The sequence below is a fragment of the Lynx canadensis genome, chromosome E2, assembly GCF_007474595.2.
Source record: "Lynx canadensis isolate LIC74 chromosome E2, mLynCan4.pri.v2, whole genome shotgun sequence".
NCBI classification, from domain to species: Eukaryota; Metazoa; Chordata; class Mammalia; order Carnivora; family Felidae; genus Lynx; species Lynx canadensis.
Genome location: NC_044317.1, coordinates 16,870,276 through 16,890,816, shown reverse-complemented (window position 1 = coordinate 16,890,816; position 20,541 = coordinate 16,870,276). Strand labels below are relative to the sequence as shown.

The 20,541-nt window shown below is 45.9% G+C and overlaps 2 protein-coding genes across 3 annotated transcripts in view; one reads left to right on the top strand and one right to left on the bottom strand.

The window, feature by feature from the left end:
- The window catches only part of NFAT5 (nuclear factor of activated T cells 5), a 125,634-nt gene extending 118,250 nt beyond the window's left edge, over positions 1–7,384 (top strand). Inside the window, exons 15-16 of one of the 2 annotated variants that reach the window (XR_003965407.1) lie at positions 4,676–6,387; positions 7,202–7,384. The gene's annotated coding sequence lies outside the window, so the exon portion shown is untranslated. Of the gene's footprint in view, positions 1–4,675 lie in introns of both variants that reach the window. The other variant, XM_030299834.1, reaches the window with a different exon arrangement.
- On the bottom strand, positions 1,961–19,682 carry NQO1 (NAD(P)H quinone dehydrogenase 1). The gene is made up of 6 exons (XM_030299842.2): positions 19,256–19,682; positions 11,418–11,582; positions 11,174–11,304; positions 8,240–8,353; positions 7,280–7,381; positions 1,961–6,364 (listed from the first exon to the last, which is right to left on the bottom strand). Exons 2-6 carry the CDS (start codon positions 11,524–11,526, stop codon positions 6,059–6,061), a joined length of 762 nt encoding a protein of 253 aa, XP_030155702.1. The 5' UTR covers positions 11,527–11,582; positions 19,256–19,682; the 3' UTR covers positions 1,961–6,058.
- Positions 19,683–20,541: the final 859 nt, after the last annotated feature.

Here is a 20,541-nt window from a genome sequence, read left to right as displayed (position 1 = left end):
ATCACCACTGCTGTCTTTGCTTAACACTAGCAGTGGAAGTGTAAGTGGCTTACTCTACAAACCTTGGTGCTGGCAACACTTAGGCAAACTGTGGGGAGATGCTCTAGGTACATTCCTCCTTTCGTGTTCCCTTTCCCCTCTTCCCCAGTTGATTGCATAATGTATTCCTGTGCCCAAAGAATTCTATCATGGTTCTATTTACTCCAACTTGTAGTGTCTCTTTTAGAAGCCCCATGTTTAGCCATATTATCCCTGTTCTTTTTCTTCCCCAGAAGAAATTTGGTGTGAAATAGTTTATAGAGTTTGCTTATTATTTTACCTAATGAACCTCAGGACAACACGCACACACATAAACATACACACACACCGTCTCAGATGTTTGAGGGTGGCTTTGGAATCAAACTAATGAGTCCAATGAAGAACTGTCCTGCACTGAAGGGTTTATGACTTTGGTAGCTACAAACTGATTCCAGTGACATTGAGTTAATTTCTTTTGAGCTAATGAATGTATCTGCTCGCCTTGTTTCCTTCTAATTGATAAGCTCCAAGTAGTTGCTACTCTTTTTGGACAATTTTACTGAGTTTTATTCACTTCTTTTATTAGTCTTTTAATTTAACATATTGCACATATTTCATTAACCCATTCTCAAGTGGTTTAGCTACCATTCTGCCATTAAATTTTTTTAATTTAATTTTATTTGCTTGAGCACACTGATCAACCACTGAACTGCCTTCTTCCATTGTCCTGCAATGAAATAAGGATTACATTTTTGTGTATATGGCTTTCATAGTTGAGATTTCAGAGCACTGACACCAGATATTTTCAGTTTGTTCTCTGGGGGAATTTCATTTGCATCTATGTTTTTAGCTATCTGTGATAACTTGTTAAATATTAAAAAGATATTTTGCTTCTATTGGAACATTTGTATACTCGCAACTATATTTCTGTAAACAGCTGCAGTCAGAAATAAAACATTGAAAGTTTTCATTTTGCGGTGAGTAGCTGTCGTTTTTTCCTCAGACTTTGTGAATGAATTCATACCCGTGAATGTCAGTGTTGAGCAGCATGAGCCTATGGCTGAAATTATAAAATCATTAGGAAAAGGTATGAAATATAGTTGGATTTGGAGGAATTACTTTGTGCCTCCTGTTTTGCCAGGCAGTTTCGTAGCATCTAGTGTGGTAGCAAATCATGTAGCATAAAGGTGCTTTTGCTGAAAACCAGATCTCCCCAGCCCTCAGCCTCAGTCCCACACCCAGAGGCATTCTCTTTTTGTTCTTTCGTCTGTTATTTCCACATATATCAGTTGGTGTTTACCAAAATGTATATATAACATATCACTAGTGGTATTCAAAATGTTACATGAGTAGACATATATGTCTTTGCGTGTTAGAAAAACATATATCCACCTACTAGACTGCAGGGAAATGTAAGTGACATTAAAGACAAATATTAAATACTAATACAGATGGAACATGGATATCATGAATTTGATCTATAAATAACTGAAGCTTAAGAAGCCCTGCTTTCAACAGTATGCTTATATCTTCTCATCACATATAGACTTTGCCTGTTGATTCTGTGAAGGTGACTGAATTTTTAACATACCCAAATGTATACACATACATGAGTTGTCATTTTAGGAGGCTATGTATTTCTTAACAATGCTACCATTGTTCTATATGTATTTAAAAGTTGTCTTCTGGGGGGTGCCTCAGTGGCTCAGTCTTAAGCATCCAACTCTTGATCTCAGCTTAGATCTTGATTTCACAGTCATGAGTTCAAGCCCCTCATTGGACTCCACTGGGTGTGAAACCTGCTTTAAAAAAAAAATGTCTTTTGGCATTTATTGACTTCAACAGCACTGGAAAGGAGTGATAACCAAATGAAATTTATTAAGTATAAATGTCAAAAATACTTGGGTCCAAAAAAGTGCCTTTGTGGGCAAAACACTGATGTGACGATGGGACTGTAAGTGGCTGCAACCTGGCTTACATAATTCAAGGTACAGTGTCCACAGCAAGGGAGGTGGTTGTCCCGCTTTACTCCGAGCTGGTGAGAGTACTACTCTCTCATATTGTAAGGAGCAAACACATTCTCAGCAGCCATGTAATCAGGCCTGTAACAGAATTGGAACATCATTCATCCCTGCTCAGGACACAACAGGGACTCTGGAAATATACAAGTAGCTACAGTTTCTCAACCGCAACACTTAATGATCTCGTTCTCAAGAAGAGGTATTGATTGCTACCCCTGTGCTCTATTGCGTGGCACCATCGTCCCTGCTTCTATGGAGGCAATAGAATACAGTTTTTAAAAGCCTGGGTTCAGGGTACCTGGGTGGCTCAGTCGGTTGAGCATCTGACTCTTTGATTTGATTTTTGGCTCAGGTCATGATCCCAGGGTTGTGGGATCGAACCCCGCATCAGGCTCCACTCTGAGCGTGAAGCTTGCTTAAGATTCTTTCTTTCCCTCTGCCCCTCTCCCCCACTTGTGCTCACTCTCTCTCTCTCTCTCTGTCTCTCTCTCTAAAATAAAAATAAATTAATAAAAGCATAAGCTCTTGAGTTTGCCCACCTGAGTGGAGTTCTGGTTCCTACACATGCCATTTAACCTCTCCATTTCTCAATCTCCTTATTTATAAAGTAGAAACAAAAGCAAAACCTCTTAAGGCTATTGCAAAAACTAAGTAAATTAAGTCATGTAAAATTGCTTAGTTCCTGGTACACAGTAAGTACCTTGTTTTAGTATTTCTAGTCCTGACACTACTTAGCTCTTCTGTCCCTTGTGTACTAGATCCCATAAGCTTTGGCTTTTTCAAAGACCTCTTCCTTTAATTGTCCTTTCTCCAGGATCAAAACCTTTCCTCTCTGAGTCCTTCCTACTGGCATGTAAATGTGCTATAATGTCCCTTATCTCTTAAAAAATCAAATTAACTTTCTTTGACCACACACCCCCGACCCTACACACACACACACACACACACACACACACAGTTTCCACTTCCTCTTCTTCCATTCTCTCTTGAACCCATTCCAATCAGGCTTTCATCAAACCAGTCTCCTGAAATATCTCTTGTCAAAGTCACCAGTGGCCTCCACATGGCTATATGCAAAGGTCAATTCTCAGATCTAGCTTACTTGGCTTAGTAGTATTGGACACACTTGATCACTCCGTATTTGAAACACTCTCTTCACTTAGCTTTCAGGACCCCACACTCAGCTCTCCTGCTTATTTTTCATTCTCATCTTCCTGACCTAACACTGGAGAGAACTAGAAGTCAATTACCAGATCTCTTCTCTATCGTAATTCATTTCCCAGGTAATGTCATCTGTGACATTGCTTTATATATCTATATGTTGAAGATTTCCAGATGTGTACCTCCTACCATGTCTCCCCTAACACCAGGTCTTTTTAAAAAATTTATTTCAGAGAGAATCTCAAGCAGGCTCCATGCGCAGCACAAAGCCCGACATGGGGCTCAATCCCATGATCCTGGGACCATGACCTGAGCTGAAATCAAGAGTCAGCCGCTCAAATAAGCCACCCAGACACCCTTCTATTACAGTCTTAATAGACATCGCTCTCAAACATAAAATGTCTGAAATCAGATTTTGATTCCACCCTTCCTGATCCCAGCTTCTTCCCCGAATATGCTTTCCAGATTCTTCCCACCTTAGCAAATGGGATGTATCCAACCTTGTAAATACATTCACTTCTTGAGACACGTGACTCAGTCGGTAGAGCATGCAACTCTTGATCATGGGGTTGTGAGTTCGAGCCCTATGTTGGGTTTGGAGACTACTTAAAATCTCTTTTAAAAATGAATAAATACATGCACTTCTCCACACCTCTATTGCTGTCACCCTGGTCCAAAGCACTTATTGACTAGCTTGTCACATCGTGCCACAATTCTCCATGCTTCCATCATTGCCTTACGCTTGGCTCCTCACCTACCAGCCAAACAGGAGTCAGATTATGCTATACCTCAGCCCAAAACTCTTCATGACTTCCTATCTTTATATTCTTACAGCACTTACGAGGCTCCGTCTCCAGTCCCAGCTGTGTCTCTGGCCTAGCCCTCTCTCCCCTGCTCTGCTGTAGCCACTAAAGTCCTCGCTTTTCCCATTATGCGTGTTCCTGCCTCAGGGATTTGCACTCTGACGTCACTTCTGTCCGGAGTGCCTCCCTTCAGGCATCTACATCTCTCTCGCTTTATCAGGTCTTTGCTCAAATGTAGCCTTACTGGGGAGGTCTTTCTTGATCGGCCAGTGTAAAACAAAACTCCCCATATCCTGTCTCTCTCTTACCCTGCTCTTTCTTCCTAGCATTTATCACCACCCGACGTGACTGTTCTGTCATTCTTCCCTTGAATGCAAACTCCATGAGGTGCTTGGTTTTGTTCATTGCTCTGTTCCCCGTGCCTAGAAGAGTATCTGGGCCTTTGGGTAAATCAACAAATCAGGCAAATCACAATAAATACTGCCCTTTGGCATTTGTTTACTGAATTCTAGGTTTTTCTTGGCTTCTGTAACATTCTTTTCTGGGTCTCTTTAAATATCCCTTCGGTTCCCTGAGATGATCTCAATATGTTGTTCCATTACCGTTCAGTATGAAGCAGCCCTGTTGGGAGAGCTCTCGTTCGAGGCTCCTGGCCTGAATTTATTATCGCAGGCTCTGATCCCATCTTCCCAAGTCATCGATTCCACTTTGCCTGTATGCCTCACCTCCATCACTAGCTTCGCTGAAACCAATAAGCCTGGATCTTTGTACAAATGGGTTTTATTGATTTCATCTGGAACTTTCAGAAATTTACACAAAATTGCAGCGAGCAGGAAGGCAACAAGATATTTTCAAGCTGAAGCACCCAGCCATCTGCCATTAAGTATATTGTGGCGGGGGGAGGGGGGGCGGAATTACCCAATTGCCTGTCAGCATCTGGCACAGGAGGGTCTCCGGCCTGCCGCCCTCGTTTCCTTGGCAGGTACAGGACCTGTTCCCAGTTCCAGGCAACCTTGGTTTGCAAAACCCCTCGTGTTTCCTTTCAACGCACCACCAGAGGGCGGCCTTTCATCATATTCTACTTGAATTATACCGCCAGTGAGTCAGTCACACTTCAATCATTTCAAGGGGAAGTTAGAATATTATGCCAAAATTGTTCAAAGTTAATGAAACTCTAGGATTACAGTGTTATCCCCAAAACTGTGGAACCAAACGCTTCCAAAAGGAAAGTCATCAGGTCAACAATGACAGAGAAGAAACCCTTCCAGAATGTGATGTAGCTCAGAAACAAAGTAGTGTTTGTAGAAGGCTGCTGTTAAGTATTGGGAGCAACTATTTCTTGAATTCATTCATAGCGGCAGATGTGGCGTATAGATATGTTGGTTTATTTTCCTGCAGACATGAAATTAAAAGATTGAGGTAAAGAAGAGAGTTTTACTGTCTTTTCATCGGAAGGTATCGGTGTGTGCTGTGTATAAAGAACAACAGGCGAAGCAAGAGTAACACACACATTAGGCATATTAGTCACTGCGTAGTAATCAAAACCAGTATCATCCTGTGCCATAAACAAGCACAGATTAGTAACTACTAAACAAGTCCCTTGTGTCAGATTCAGTCATTTCTTTCTCAGAGCAATTAATTCCCTTTTGTCATAAACCACAGAGAGGGCAATTAAAAGAAAAATGTATCATTGAGGAGTTGGATACTCTCCAGCCAGATTTAGCCCTAAAAATGGATCCCTAAAAAGAGGAATTCAGTTGTGTAGAGGACCTTAAAGAATATTGCCTCGCATCTTTCTCCATCTTTCCCTGCTTTGTATCCTCAGTGGCCTCTTGAGACTAATCAGGTTTGGCCATGATAGCAATCAGAAGAATCAGTTACATTGAATAAAACTATCCAAAAATGTATGAATACAGTCAATTCTGTCTCCTACTCATTCCCTGTGGAAAGAAGTAAAAACACACAAAAATCTTAAAAACTGAAGCCAGTCAAGCAAGCCTGAAAAAGAAACCTAGATTTGGCTACATTTTTGAAAGGAATCTAGTGTTGTGAATCTCATTTTCTGGCTTTGATCTGGTTGTCAGTCGGGATGGACTTGCCCAAATGATGGCCCACAGAGAGGCCAAATTTTTCGTTTTTCTGCTCATCCTGCACTTCCTTTTTCATTAAGAACCCTGCCTGGAAGTTTAAGTCAAAGAGGCTACTTGGAGCAAAATACAGTGGCGTCTCATCCCAGATATTTTCCAGGCGTTTCTTCCATCCGTCCAGGATCTGAATTCGCGCGTCCGTAGGAGTGCGCCCAATGCTGTATGTCAGCTGAGGTTCCAGGACTTGGAAGCCACAGAAATGCAGAGTGCCGCTCTGGGGATACACGGAGAACAGAGGTGAGTCACAGAACAAACCCTATACAGCTTGTACCACAAACAAACAGAAGTAATGTAGGCTTTCCAACAAGACGCTCCGACGTGGGGGCCTGAGGCACCCCGGAGAATCAATTCATAGCTATTTTCTCTCACCTTCTAGCGCTCTCTTCCTAGCTGTTACCTATTTTAGCCTATTCAGCTGAGCTCTTGTTTAAATGAACAAAATCTTGAAACCGTGCCAGCCTGGGATCCTCTGCCAAAGAGCCGGAACTTCTTTCACATAAGGGAGTTTCGGCTTCTTGGCAGAGGACTCCTGCCAAGGTACGTGGATGCGCCTTTCTCCACCTCTCCTTCTAACTAGATGAGCCTCAATAAGTGATCTGTAGAATTTATTCTCCAATATTAATGTTATTTCTCCGCCGTTCTAGGTGGCCACCGCATTTGCTCTTCTCTCCAACCCTCTTCTGTATAAGAGATCATCTTCATAGTCCAGTGACCGACCACCCAGAAGCCTCCCTCAGACTCCACTCTTGCTGGCTGGGCTAAATCATTTCTGAAATTTTCTCATAGGTGGTGAGGCCACAGCGGCAACCTGGAGAAGGCCAGGAAGACTGGAGACAGCGATCAGTTGTCTGGAGTGGGGGCCCATGGCTATACAAATCTAGGGGTTACCTGCACTAGCCTTTGGTTAGGAGACAGAGCTGTTTGGACGCGTGCATACCCAGGTTACTCTTGAGTACAGGGGCCCGGAAGACTAGTAAGGCTTAGAAGGGAGCTCCCTGGAGTTCTGAATTATTACGGTGCTTCCGTCCTCACACCTCGGGTCTGTTTTCAGCTGCCATCTTGAGAATCTGGACCCCACAGAAAGCTCAATTAATTAATCCCCAGGGAAGGTTCACTGAAACAAAGTAACCTGAATTGGCCAGAGGATGATATTCATGTCTCCGTGGATACCCTGCAGAGAGTACATGGAGCCGCTGCCACCAGTGGTGATGGAAAGCACGGTCTTCTTATTCTGCGAAGGAAAAGTCATCACGCTCCACGTCTCCTTCGTGACGGGAGGTTCACGAAACGGCCCCAGGGCTGTTCTTGTGTTCTTTTCGACACACAAGTCCAGCCACCTGCCATTTCTGTTCCTGCCTCCCACACTGGCTCCTCTGAGCCACGCAGTATGACTCCAGAAGTCGACACTCGAGGGCCAGCCCGGGAGTCCACATTACTCCGGGGTGTGGCCAAGCAGGTGAAGGCTGATACGAAACCGGTGTCGACTGCTGGTGCCTACGTGGAGTTATTTGTTGTGTCCGTCTCCCCACGGCACTCCGCCTGTATCCAGGCATGTAATCCAGGAGACCTCAAAATGTGTCCGGTGTAGTATTTGGGTGTCTACATACATACAGAAAATAGTCTCATGAGGCCTCCACCACCCAGCCTCAACGCTCAGCATCTTGCCATTCTAGTTTTGTCTAATCTCCCCGCCCCTTGTGTTCCTGGGGTATGTTAAAACAAATCCTAAAGTCCTGTCTAAATATCTTCACACAGAGGCGCCTGGGTGGCTCAGTGGGTTGAGTGTCCGACTTGGTCTCAGGTCGTGATCTCGTGGTTCGTGGGTTCGAGCCCCACGTCGGGCTCTGTGCTCACAGCTCAGAACCTGGAGCCTGCTTGGGATTCTGTGTCTCCCTCTCTCTCTGCCCCTCCCCTGCTCACACTGTCTCTCTCTCAAAAATAAATATTTAAAAAAAATTAAATATCTACACGCACTATTATCCAGCTCTCCCAGGAGCCTGACCTTAGTACCCAATTGTGTTCAGAACTCTGCCTCAGGACAGAAGGCAGCCCGGATCCAGCTGTTAGAGAAACAGAACCATCCACCTACCCGGAAAGGTCCATTGTCATACATGGCAGCATACGTGTACGCGAACCCCCCTATGAGCACTCGTTCAAACCAGCCTTTCAGGATGGCGGGGACTCCGAACCACTGCAGCGGGAACTGTGGGGCAGAGCACAGAGAGGTCACAGCAGGAACTACCGCCAGCGAAGAAGGCTCCGGTGCTTGGCTGACGTCACAGAAGAGCAAACCCTTCTTGGGCCCTTGTCGTTGCTTCCGGAGGAGTTAGCACATTAAAGAAAAATATTGGTCAGTCAACTTGACACTCTATTTCTGCCTAAAAGAAACAAGTACCGGGTAGGTCTGAAGAAAGCCACGTGCAATGATGATTTGTTTCTACAAGATCACATTTCGGCGGCCGAGTCTAAATAGCAAGGAATGCAGATAAAGTTTGCTACGGTGTGTGACGCAAAATACAAAATCAATATTTTGTAGGAGTGCTGTCAACAATGTGAAACATGTATCTTGTGTTCACGGATGTGAAATCCTACCGTTTAGAATAAGCTGCACATGGGGCACCTGGGTGGCTCACTTGGTTAAGCGTCCGACTTCGGCCCAGGTCATGCATGATCTCGTGGTCTGTGGGTTTGAGCCCCGTGTCGGGCTCTGTGCTGACAGCTCAGAGTCTGGAACCTGCTTCAGATTCTATGTTTCCCTCTCTCTCTGCCCCTCCCCCGCTCGTGCTCTATGTCTCAAAAATAAACACTAAAAAATTTTTTTTCAAATAGAACAAGCTGCATATGAGTGTGCGCTCACACAGGCGAACAAATGACCCGTGTGCGCTCCGCTTATCAGGGAATTCCCATGGAAGAGTCTTGTCGGCCCTCTTTTCCTAATAAAAGCAGCACAAGGACGATACCAATATTTCCTCTTCTTCTCCCTGACTTCGGATTTAAACACAGGGACACCTGGGACAGGCCTGATGAGACAAGTTTAGCACAGAGAAGGAATTTGTTGGACTTGATATCTTTCCCTGATATTTGACGGGTTATTGATCCACAGGAAAGGGGGCAGAAGGGGCTGGGGTTTAGAACAGAAGGAATATGAGACGGAGCACAAGATTCGTGTTCTCACCCTGAATCTGCCGTGGACATGATGCAAGACCTTTGTCACATAAGCCTGTGTGGGTCTTTTGTTTTGCTAAGTCTGATGGGCCTCATCTGTAAAACCAGGGGCTTGAGTAATCTCTACTCTGCAGATTACTCACAACTCTGCAGTTGTGAGGGGCCAGACCTGAGGCTTTTAAGATAAACGTGTAGGTGGCTTAGGCACGTAGATTTGGTCCCTGTGAATGTTCTACAGTCAGAGCTGAAAACAGAATTGGTTGGCTTGCAGCATATTGAAAGTTTATTCTTCCCCTGGTTGTTCTTGGAGAAGTGAGAAAAGTGAGCAGGGGGCTAGCCCCAGTGGTACCTTGGGATAAATTAAAGTATCGCTTCCTCAGGACGCTTTATTTCTATGCTGAAAGATTACCATACAAGTACACCGACTCCCATAGTATGACTTTGCCAGGGGCGCCTGGGTGGCTCAGTCAGTCAAACATCCGCATCCTGCCCCACGTCCGGCCCGGCGCTAACAGTGCAGACCCTGCTTGGGATTCTCTCTCCTTCTCCGTCTCTGCCTTCCCCCCACCTCACCCACCCTCTCTCAAAATAAACATTTTTAAGTAAAAAAAAAAAAAATTAAAATTAAAAATTAAAAAAGACTTTTCCCTGTCATCTGTTGGTAAAATGTTATAAGTATACAAATCTGAAGTGTCTACGTTGTGTTTCGGTATGTTGCTATTTTACAGTACACAACTTGCACCGTTGTACTGATAGTAAACTGATGCATCGGATAGAAGCCAAATTCAAAGACCACCAAGGTCCTTTCCAATTCTAAAATACGGTGATTCTGAGAAGCAGAACTGAAAGCTGCCACAGTGGCCGCAACGGCCGCACTAGGAAAAGATACAGTGGAAAACGCTGACCAAAAAGGCATCCTTCGGGGCACTGGCTCATGGGGCGTGGCTTTGATAGCGATAGGCCTGAGGGTGGAACGGAAGACCTAAAAGTTTGGATTCTTTGCAGCTGATTGAACAGTTGCAAAAGCCGCAGCTGGTGTCACCCTCCTCGTGCAGTTTCTAGGGTCACATCTGGTCCGTGTTCAATATCAAAAGGCTGGTTAGAACCGGTAGAAGCAAAGTCATTGAGTCCAGTGTGGCATTTTCGGGAAAGAGGATTGACAAGGAGCTCGTACAGTACGGACTGCCTGGTGGGGTGACAGCTTCCACGAGAAGAGGGGCGGGAACACAGGAAGCAGGGCAGCGCCCCCTTCAGCTGGGAGGCTCTGACCGCAGGGGTCCGTGCCCCGTGCTTCACTCCGCGCGCTCGTGCAGAGAAGGGGTCAAGTGCAAACTTTGAGAGATCCCACAAGGAATCACTAACTGAAGAGAAGCTCAAGGCTCACTGGTCATCTTTGTAGTCACGTATTTTTGTCTAAGTTTGTTTATTTATTTATTGAGAGAGAGAGAAGAGATAGCGTGTATGGGAGCGGGGGTGGGGGGGGGAGTGAGGTGGGGGGGGGCAGATAGAGAGGCAGAGAGAGAATCCCAAGCAGGCTCCCAGCTGTCAGCACAGAGTCGGATGGGGGGCTCGAACCCACACACCGTGAGATCGTGACCTGAGCCGAAACCAAGAGTCAGGCTTTGTTAAGCTACCCACATGCCCCATGTAGTCACATATTTTCAGAGTAGTACAGCCAGGTTCACAATATCTACAAATCTGTGTAACACCACCCCATTTGAAGTCATCACCCTTCTTTATAAAGAAGGCGCTGAAGTGTGTAAATGACTTTTCCTAAGATCACATAGCTAATTAGGTGACCAGTCTAGGACGGTAAGAACTCAAGCATCCTGACACTCCTTCTGATGTCCTATCGCACCTGAAAAATCACAAGGTCTGCAGCTTCCAGCTTCTTTTGTTCCGCCACAATATCGGGGCTCAGGCGGCCTTCTTTATAAGCTAGAGCAGACTCGGCAGGATACTGAAAGTTCTCGGGGTCCTTCAGTGGACCTGCCCGGAGGAAAATGACAGGCTGGAGTCAGAGGGGCCGAGGCTGAGCCACAGAACCCACAGGCGACATGTGCCACAGAGACCTAATTAAAGGGGGGGAAGGCTGATCCTACCTGTGATGTCCCTTCTGGAGATGACGGGATTGAAGTTCATGGCATACAGGTCTGACACAGTGACCTCCCATCCTTTCCTCTTCAAGGCCTCTACAGCAGCCTCCTTCATGGCATGGTTGAAGGACGTCCTCTCTGCGTGGGCCAGGACGATCAGTGCTCTTCTGGCTATTTAGACACACACAAGGCATATGGAGAAAATCAGTTTCCAAGCGGCAAAGCTTTAGCTACAGGGCGGCCGAGCCGGGATCCATAATAGAGGAGTGAACTCGGCGAGGCATTGGGTGATGCAGTCCATCCACGGCAGCCAGAAACATATTTTCTCCCTAAAAGTACCAACGAATAAAGGACGCATTTTAATGCAGTGGCTAATTTTGCTGGCATACTTAACTGGCCATCTGCATGAAAATGGACTTATCCTCCTGACACCTTTTTTTTTATGTTTGTATTTTATTTTTGAGAGAGAGAGAGAGAGAGAGAGTGTGTGTGTGTGAGTCGGGGAGCAGTAGAGAGAGAGGGAAACAGAATCCAAAGCAGGCTCCAGGCTCTGAGCTGTCAGTGCAGAGCCTGACGTGGGGCTTGGACTCACACGCTGCAAGATCGTGAGCTGAGCCGAAGGGACGCCCAACCGACTGAGCCACCCAGGCACCCCCCTGCTAACACCTTCTATTAGGTGTCAGGCGTCAGTATCTTGGTTCCCCTCATCAGGGGGTAGTGGCAATGTTCTATTTCCTGGGTGCTGATCACACAAGTTTGTGAAAATTCACTTCGAATTTTCAGTGTGTCTGTTGTATTTGTGTGGTTTTCACTATCCCACAAACACACCTCGTAGAGCAATAGATTCCTGGCAGAGTACGGATCTAAAGGAAGAATTTGTATAACCTCAAGATGGAGAATACTTTGTAAGAAAGACTAGAGATTCAGCAACCACGAACGGAAAGCTTGCCAGATAAAGCCACATAAAAATTAAAAATCTGGGGGCGCCTGGGTGGCTCAGTCGGTTAAGTGGCCGACTTCGGCTCAGGTCATGATCTCACCGTCCGTGAGTTCGAGCCCCGCGTCGGGCTCTGTGCTGACAGCTCAGAGCCTGGAGCCTGTTTCGGATTCTGTGTCTCCCTCTCTCTGACCCTCCCCCGTTCATGCTCTGTCTCTCTCTGTCTCAAAAAATAAATAAACGTTAAAAAAAATCATTAAAAAAAAATTAAAAATCTGTGTGTACCAGAAGGCACCATAAACAAAGTCAAAAGACAATCAACGGGGAGCAGATACCTGCAACTCTTACCACAAAGGGTTAAAATCCCAACGAATGCCTACACACAGAAAAAAGACAGACTACACAATAGAAAAATAAATCAAGGATATGAGCACTCTACTCACAGAGAAGGAAATGCAGATGACAAAAAAACAAATGAGCAGGTGCCTTGCCTGGCCTGTCAGAAAAAGCAAATTAAAATGAGATATCATTATTTACCCATCAGATTGGCAAAACAGTTTATCATTATTTACCCATCAGATTGGCAAAACAATTTAAGACAAGCAACACTGAGGGCTATTAAGATTGCAGGAAACCTAGCAGTTGCCAGTTGGAACACGAATTGCCTCCACCCTGGGGGAAAGTAATGAGGCCGAATCTCTTTAAATTTTGAGGACGCATAAATCTTGACCTAGCTCTCCAACTTTGGGGAATCTGTTCTACAGACTAAAAGCGTTGGGATATAAGGATGTACGAGCAAGGACGTGGACTGTGTCATTCTTTTCACTGGCATTCACTGACTCTTTATGGGGAATATTTGAATAAATTATGGCACATACACATTACAGACTAGTATGCTGTTAACTGTATAGAGTTACCCAGAAAGCTATCCACGATGTATTGTTAACTGATCAAATGAAGCGAGTGTGAATCCATTACTATAAAAGACAAAGAGGGGCGCCTGGGTGGCTCAGTCGGGGAAGCATCCGATTTCAGCTCAGGTCATGGTCTCACTGTTCCTGAGTTCAAGCCCCACATGGGGCTCTGTGCTAACAGCTCAGAGCCTGGAGCCTGCTTTGGATTGTGTCACCCTTTCTCTCTGTCCCTTCCTCGCTCACAGTCTATCACTCTTTGTCTCTCAGGAATAAAATAAAATTAAAAAAAAAATACAAAGAATGAGGGGCCCCTCTCTGGCTCAGTGGGTAGAGCATGTGACTCTTGATCTTGGAGTCTTGAGTTCGAGCCCCACGTTGGGTGTAGACATTACTTGAAAAAAAAAAAGACAAAGAAACTACATATATGTGTACGAAGATTTGCAGCATATAGGTATGAGGGGGAAAAAAGATGTGGAATAATTACATGAAACTACTGATAGTGTTCTTAGCTAGGTAAGAGATGTCAAGGGCATAGAGACAGAGGGGCAAGATTTGCTTTTTTCTTGGACCTCCTCTGTATTACAAAGTTGTTAGAACCAGAATGTTTTCCTCTTGCAACAACGGGATTTTAGTTTAATTTCTTTAAAGTTTTATTTCTTTATTTTTAAGCAATCTCTATATTCAATGTGAGGCTCAACCTCACGGTCCTGAGAGCAAGAGTCACAGGCTCTTCCAATTGAGCCAGCCAGGCACCCCTTTTTAGTCTCTTTTACTTGACGTATACTTGACACACAGCGTTGCATGAGTTTCAGGTGGACAACACAGCGATTCCACGCGCCTACACCTTACACCGCGCTCACCCCCGGTGCGCTCACCTGTCATAGCACACGACTCTCCTACAAGACCACCGCCCATATTCCCTGTGCTGTACCTTTTGTCCTCGTGACTTATTCATTCTATAACTGGAAACCCGTATCTCCCCCTCCCCTTCACCCATCTGCCTATCCCCCTACTCCCTCTTGCCGTCTGGCAAAGTCAGTTTGTTTTTTGTATTTATGGGTCTATGTCTTTTGTTTGCTTGCTCCTTGGGTTTTCAGATTCACAAACAAGTGAAATCGTATACTATTTGCCTTTCTCTGGATAACAGCATCAACGGGTGCTTACTACGTGCTAGGCACTGCTCTGAGTGCTTTGCATTCTTTTCCAGTTGTCATGGCGACACCATGAGCTAGATACAATCAGTATCCCACATTAAAGATGGGGAAACTGAGGCACCGAAAAGTTAAGCAAGTTACCCAAGTTTACATGGCAAGTGGTGAAGCTGGAATAATGTAAAAATACGTAGACATAAGGGCGCCTGGCTGGCTCAAAGGAGCACGGAGCTCTTGATCTCAGGGTTGTGAGTTCAAGCCCCATGTTGGGTGTAGAGATCACTAAAAAAAGTTAATAAATCATAGATAAATCCATGCAACCATGTGCAGGCAGCAGGGCAGGGAATGGAGTTTACCACCAACACCGCTCCTAGTAATTGGTGTCACTGCCTCATTTCTCCCTAACTCCTAACATCTGTGCCCATGGGCGGAGCTCCAGCGGGAGCAGCTGCTCTGGGTTAAAATCGGCCAGGCGGCAGCTTCGGCCCTAGCCTGCCCAGGAGCCTCGCCTCGTTCGCTCGCTCTCTCGCTCGTGGCGTTTCAGACTCTCCAAACTCCGACGCGGGGAACAGAAGTCTGAGAAGGGATTCGAGTTCTAGGGGAGCGATTTACCTACTTTGGACGGCCTGGGGAAAAGTTCAGGAGCTCCTGAGGCTGCCTTAGCAAATCCCTGCCCCCTCTTTATCAACTCCAGGACTCACCACTCTCGGGAGAGATGTGAGTATATAAAGTTCTGACAAGCGTTTTCTCTGTGACGTACCTTTGCATTAGTTCTATCAGTGTTTACTGAATACTGCTTTGTGAGTTTATATTCTTGTGGCTTACTTCTTCTGAGCTGTGTATATAGATATAAAGGTAAATTTTTTTTTACTTATCAGTATTCATAGGCACTTCTGAAGTAGTAAAATACAAAGGCACTTGCCATAAAATGACTGAATCAGGATATCTAGCCCTTGCTTTTAAGGAGCTCATCACCTACAAGCTATAGGACGCCTGCTGCTTTCAAAAATAAACAGAGGCGCCTGGGTGGCTCAGTAGGTTAAGGTCGGCTCTTGATTTCGGCTCAGGTCATGATCTCAGGGTTCCTGAGTCCGAGTCCCACGTCAGGCTCCAAGCTGATGGCATGGAGTCGGCTTGGGATTCTGTCTCTCCTCTCTGCCCCTCACCTGCTTGTGCTCTCTCTCTCTCTCAAAATAAGTAAATAAACTTAAAAAAAAACAAAAACAAAAAAACGATGTAAGATGAGACACAAAGAAGAACATATTTGCCAGAAACAAAACCAACGGTGTTCAGTATCTGGTATATATAGATTCCTGAAAACAACACAGTAGAAAAAAATGGTCAAAGGTTCTAAATATACAACAGAACACTGATCGGCAGTCAGTAGAGCAGAAGCGCTCCTGGGCCAGAGTTGAAGGGCAAATGGGTGACTCCCTCTCCAAACAGCATGATACCAAGTCACTGGTTGCCAGGCCCTTTCATGGACAAACCTGGGGTTTTTTGGACTTGAAGTGTTCATTTTCCCTTCCTGCCACTTAACTAGCTACATGACCCGTTTGACATCCTCAGAATATCCCCCTAGGAATGGCGGTAAGACGTGCGCACAAAAAACTAATGGCATTAGCCTGACGGGGGAGGCAAGGAACAAAATTCCAGAGGATAACTGTTGACTTCGGGCTGGCTGATTAGGGAAGGCCTTCAGAAGGAGCTGCCATTGAAGGAGAGGTTTGAAAGCCAAATGAGCTTATTACCAATACCCCTAATTTAATATTCATTTCTGCTTGCCATGCACATAATTGACCTGATGGAGGCCACTTGGTAACGCAGCTGAGCATATCTTTGTGAACGCAGTTCTCTCCCTGTGCTGGTTCGCTTTCAAGATTTCATACCCTATGAAATGTGCTCCCCATTCATCATCACTTCTCGGTGTCCTGAAATCCCTCATTCCTTCCCCACCCTCTTTTTTTTTTAATTTTTAAAATTCTAGTTAGTTAACATACAGTGTAATATGATTTCAGGAGTAGAATTCAGTGATGGATCACTTACATACAACACCCAGGGCTCATCACAAGTGCCCATTTTAATACCCATCACCCATGTAGCCCATCCCCCTGCCCAACTTCCTCTGTCAACTCTCAGTTTCTTCTCTATCCTTAAGAGTCTCTTGGGTTTGTTTCTCTCTCTTCTCTTCCCCCCCACTTCCCATGTGTTCATCTGCTTTGTCTCTTAAATTCTACATATGAGTGAAATCATATATTATTTGTCTTTCTCTGACTTATTTTGCTTAGCATGATACATTCTAGGTCCATCCATGTCATTGCAAGTGGCAAGATTTTATATATATATATATATACATATATATATATATATATATGTAAATGTTTGTATATATATATACACACATACACACACACACACACACACACACACACAAACACATCACATCTTTATCCATTCATCAGTCAATGGACATTTGGGCTCTCTCCATAGTTTGGCTCCTTCCCCACCATCTTTTGTGTTCTGTTCCCCCCAGCACGTCCACCCTAGCATGAGCCCTGCTCATGTTCTCCCTAACTCTTTGTCTCAGCCTCCTGACCAGGGTTTACTGAGCACCTGTATCCACCAGGCACTGCTCTAGGCATTTAGGATACATCCGTGTACAAAAGAGACACAAATCTTTTTTTTTTCGTAGAGCATACATTCTGGTGGCCAAAGTATCCCAAATGTTTCGGGGGAGCTGGTCTCTGTCCTCCTCTGTTACTCTAACATTGCTACAATTCTCTGCCTCCAACCGCAAGCCAACCTGAAACCAAGCATTCACTGACATTCCAGATTGAACAGGACTCGGTCAACCTGCAGTTTCATTGAAGACCAACACAGAACTCAATGTTCTGGGGAACATAGGGAAAGATAAAGCTGGCAGAGAAATAAAGGGATGGTGGTACATTGTTTTTATGTAAAGCACATCTAGATCTATTTAACAGTAAAAGATAGATGACCCACATGATCATTCTGGCAGGAAGAATAAGCAATCAAGGAAAACCTGTTACAAGTGGAATAAGGGCAAGCCCTCCTGTCAGTTTCATGCATTTTGTTCCTGCCTTCCGGGCTCCCTGGGTTCCTCACGGAATGCATGCCTGCCAGTCAGAGGAACCCAGTAGTTACAAACAAATGCTCTGGATGCTTACATTAATGTCAAGACTTAGCTGGATACAGTTAATACTAGTTAAACAAGGTCCAAATCATTCCATTTTCTCTCATTCTCCCCCCCTTTTTTTAAGTTACACATAAGTACAGAATATTCCGTAAGATTGCCCTATACTGTGCTGGTGTCCTCAGGCCAGCAGAAGAATGATATAGAGGGGTGCCCAGGTGGCCCAGTAGGTTAAGCATCTGACTTTGGCTCAGGTCATGATCTCCTGGTTCATGGGTTCGAGCCCCGCGTCGGGCTCTGTGCTGAAAGCTCAGAGCCTGGAGCTTGCTTTGGACTCTGTGTCTCCCTCCCTCTCTGTCTGGCCCTCCCCTGCTCACACTATGTCTCTCTCTGTCTCTCAAATATGAATAAACATAAGAAAAATGAGATAGAAACAGCCTCTATCGTGCATGCAGGAAACCTTGTGAGCTACCCAGCAGTCTCTCCCAGATGCTTCTCCTCCAGGCTTCCAGAAACTCTGGGTGGGCTTCCAGTCCCCAGCTCAGCCCTTTTCACAGAGATTCTAACTGTAGGTTGTCAACGGCAAACAGCAGTCTCATCCCCTCACTTGAGGCAGGTGGAGATTCTCTAGGTGTATGTGTGTCTTCAGAAAGAACAAGGCTCACAGGGAAGGAAATGACAAAAAGGTAGAGTTCTGTCCCAATTGAAGAAATGGCTTTCTAAACACTAGCACTGCCCCGTCTCGGAATGAGGCTCTCTGGTAAACAGAGCCCCCTGCCCCTGCAGGGGCTGCAGCTGGGGTGTCTTAGAGGCATCAGATAAAGTTGTGGTGACCTGTAATGTCCCCTTAGGTTGATGGTGGAGAGCGGAGGTTCTGCCACTAAAATGGACCCGATATAGGGATCGGGTCTGCCCCATCCAAGGATCACAGACAAAAATGTCTCCTGAACAGGGGCACCTGGGTGGCTCAGTCTCTTGAGCTCCTGACTCCTGGTTTCAGCTCAGGTCATGATTTCTCGGTTGGTGGGATCGAGCGTGGAGTCAGGCTCTGCACTGACAGCCTGCAGCCTGCTTGGGACACTCTCTCTCTCTCTCTCTCTCTCTCTCTCTCTCTCTCTCTCTCTCTCCCCTCCACCTCCCCTACTCATGCTTTCTCTCCAAAACAAATAAATAAACTTAAAAAAAAAAAAAAGGTCTCCTGGTCAGGCAGCCTGGGATGGTCTCTATCCAACTAAAGGGTACAGGTTCCCCAGTTCCAGCACACTCCTCACCAGATCTTTCAATTTTCCTCCCGAAGCAGTGAATTCACATTTTTAAATAAAATAACCTATATTTACTATAAATATCAGCAATTTATTCCAAAATGTTTTAAATTCTATAAGGCCAATCAAGGTGTGCCAGTGGACCAGATTTGGCCATTGACAACGGCCGGTTTCTGACCTGTTTTGGAGGAAATTTTCTGCTTCCAAGGTCAAGTCTCTGTTAAATGCCCACCTAAGTTTGTGGGTATGGGGTAGAAAACAGGAGCTCCCCTTCCCCCGGTGTCTGATTAGGGCTCAACCTGAGATCTTAACGCTCTCGCTTTTTCAGTTTTGAATCCAGGAGAAAAACTGAGCTCTAAGCCCCTCCAGGATCCTTGCAGACAGCTGAGGCCTGGGGGTGACCCAGCTCCCGGACGCGGCACTCACCAGCCAGGGCTCCGGCTGTGCTGATTGGCTGCGCTGCTGGTTGTCAGGGCGACCCTGGCCGCCGCCGAATCCTCGCTTTGCGGGGTGGGGGACAGCAGTCAAGCAGCGGCTGGGGCTGCACCTCGGGAGGTTGGGCGTGCAGCCTGCAGAGCGCCTGCCACTTTATAGCAACTCGCGCCTGCCCGCTTGGGGCTCTGCCTCCCGGGGTGGAGCCGGCTGCTTGCCCCTGAGGCGCAGGGCGGGGCGTGCTGTGGCTGCTCTTCAGGGAAGGGAGGGGGGTCTGAAGACTGGAGTAGGGTGCCCTGGGTACGCGTGGGATATGGGACGGGAGGGTGCAGTTAAAGGGTCTGGGTGCGGGTGGGAGGCAGGTCCATGTGGACCCTGTCCAGGAAGCACCTGGGGACAGCAGGGGGAAGTTTCCGGTGGAGTCCCAGCGCGCCCCGCGAGCCTCTCCCAGTCCTGGGAAATTGCCTCCGCACGGAATGGGGTGGGCAAAGAGAAGGGTGTGCTGGGTGTGGTCCTTAAGCCTCGGATTCGCTGAGTCACTGTGACTCTGGACTTAGATTCGGAGGGCCGAGGTACCTTAGGAGACGTGTTCCAGGAGAAGGGAATTCATTTCTTCCTTTGCAATGTTCACATTGTGCACTGGGGAGTCTCAAAGGACGCACTTCGCTGGGTGCAAACCCCTGCTCCTCAGACTGGGAATCTAAATGGTTTAGTCCAAGGCTGGCTGGAGAGATAAGTAACAGGGAAGCATTTAAAGAATAGCCAAGACGAAGGAAAGTTGACTGGCTTTACAAAGGCTGACTTTAGGCAGCTGACCAGAGCAGAGAGAAAAGTTTTAAATCCCTACCAAGTGAAAGTTACAGTAAAGTCTTCATCCTATGGGTTGTACTGTGCATGTCTTACTGTGTTTTACAGGTACTGCATTTTTTTATACATTGAAAATTTGTATAAACTTTGAACAAATCCACATCACCCCCTTTCCCACAGCATTTGCCCATGTTGTGTCTCTGTCACGTGTTGGCAATTTCCTGAAATGTTTCGAACCTTTTCATTAAATTTGGTATGATGATCTGTGATTAGTGATTATAACTCACTGAAAATTCAGATGATGAGCATTTTTTTTAACGTTTATTCATTTTTGAGACAGAGAGAGACAGAGCATGAATGGGGGAAGGTCAGAAAGAGAGGGAGGCACAGAATCTGAAACAGGCTCCAGGCTCTGAGCTGTCAGCACAGAGCCCTACGCGGGGCTGGAACTCACGGACCACGAGATCATGACC

Excerpts from the sequence above, each read along its gene's own strand:
- NQO1 (XM_030299842.2), bottom strand. The coding sequence starts at position 11,526 with ATGAAGGAGGCTGCTGTAGAGGCCTTGAAGAGGAAAGGATGGGAGGTC. Across the intron at positions 7,382-8,239 it reads ATGACAATGGACCTTTCCGG|AATAAGAAGACCGTGCTTTC; the intron begins GTAGGTGGATGG and ends TTTCCTTCGCAG. Across the intron at positions 6,365-7,279 it reads TCATCCTCTGGCCAATTCAG|AGCGGCACTCTGCATTTCTG; the intron begins GTTACTTTGTTT and ends GTGTATCCCCAG.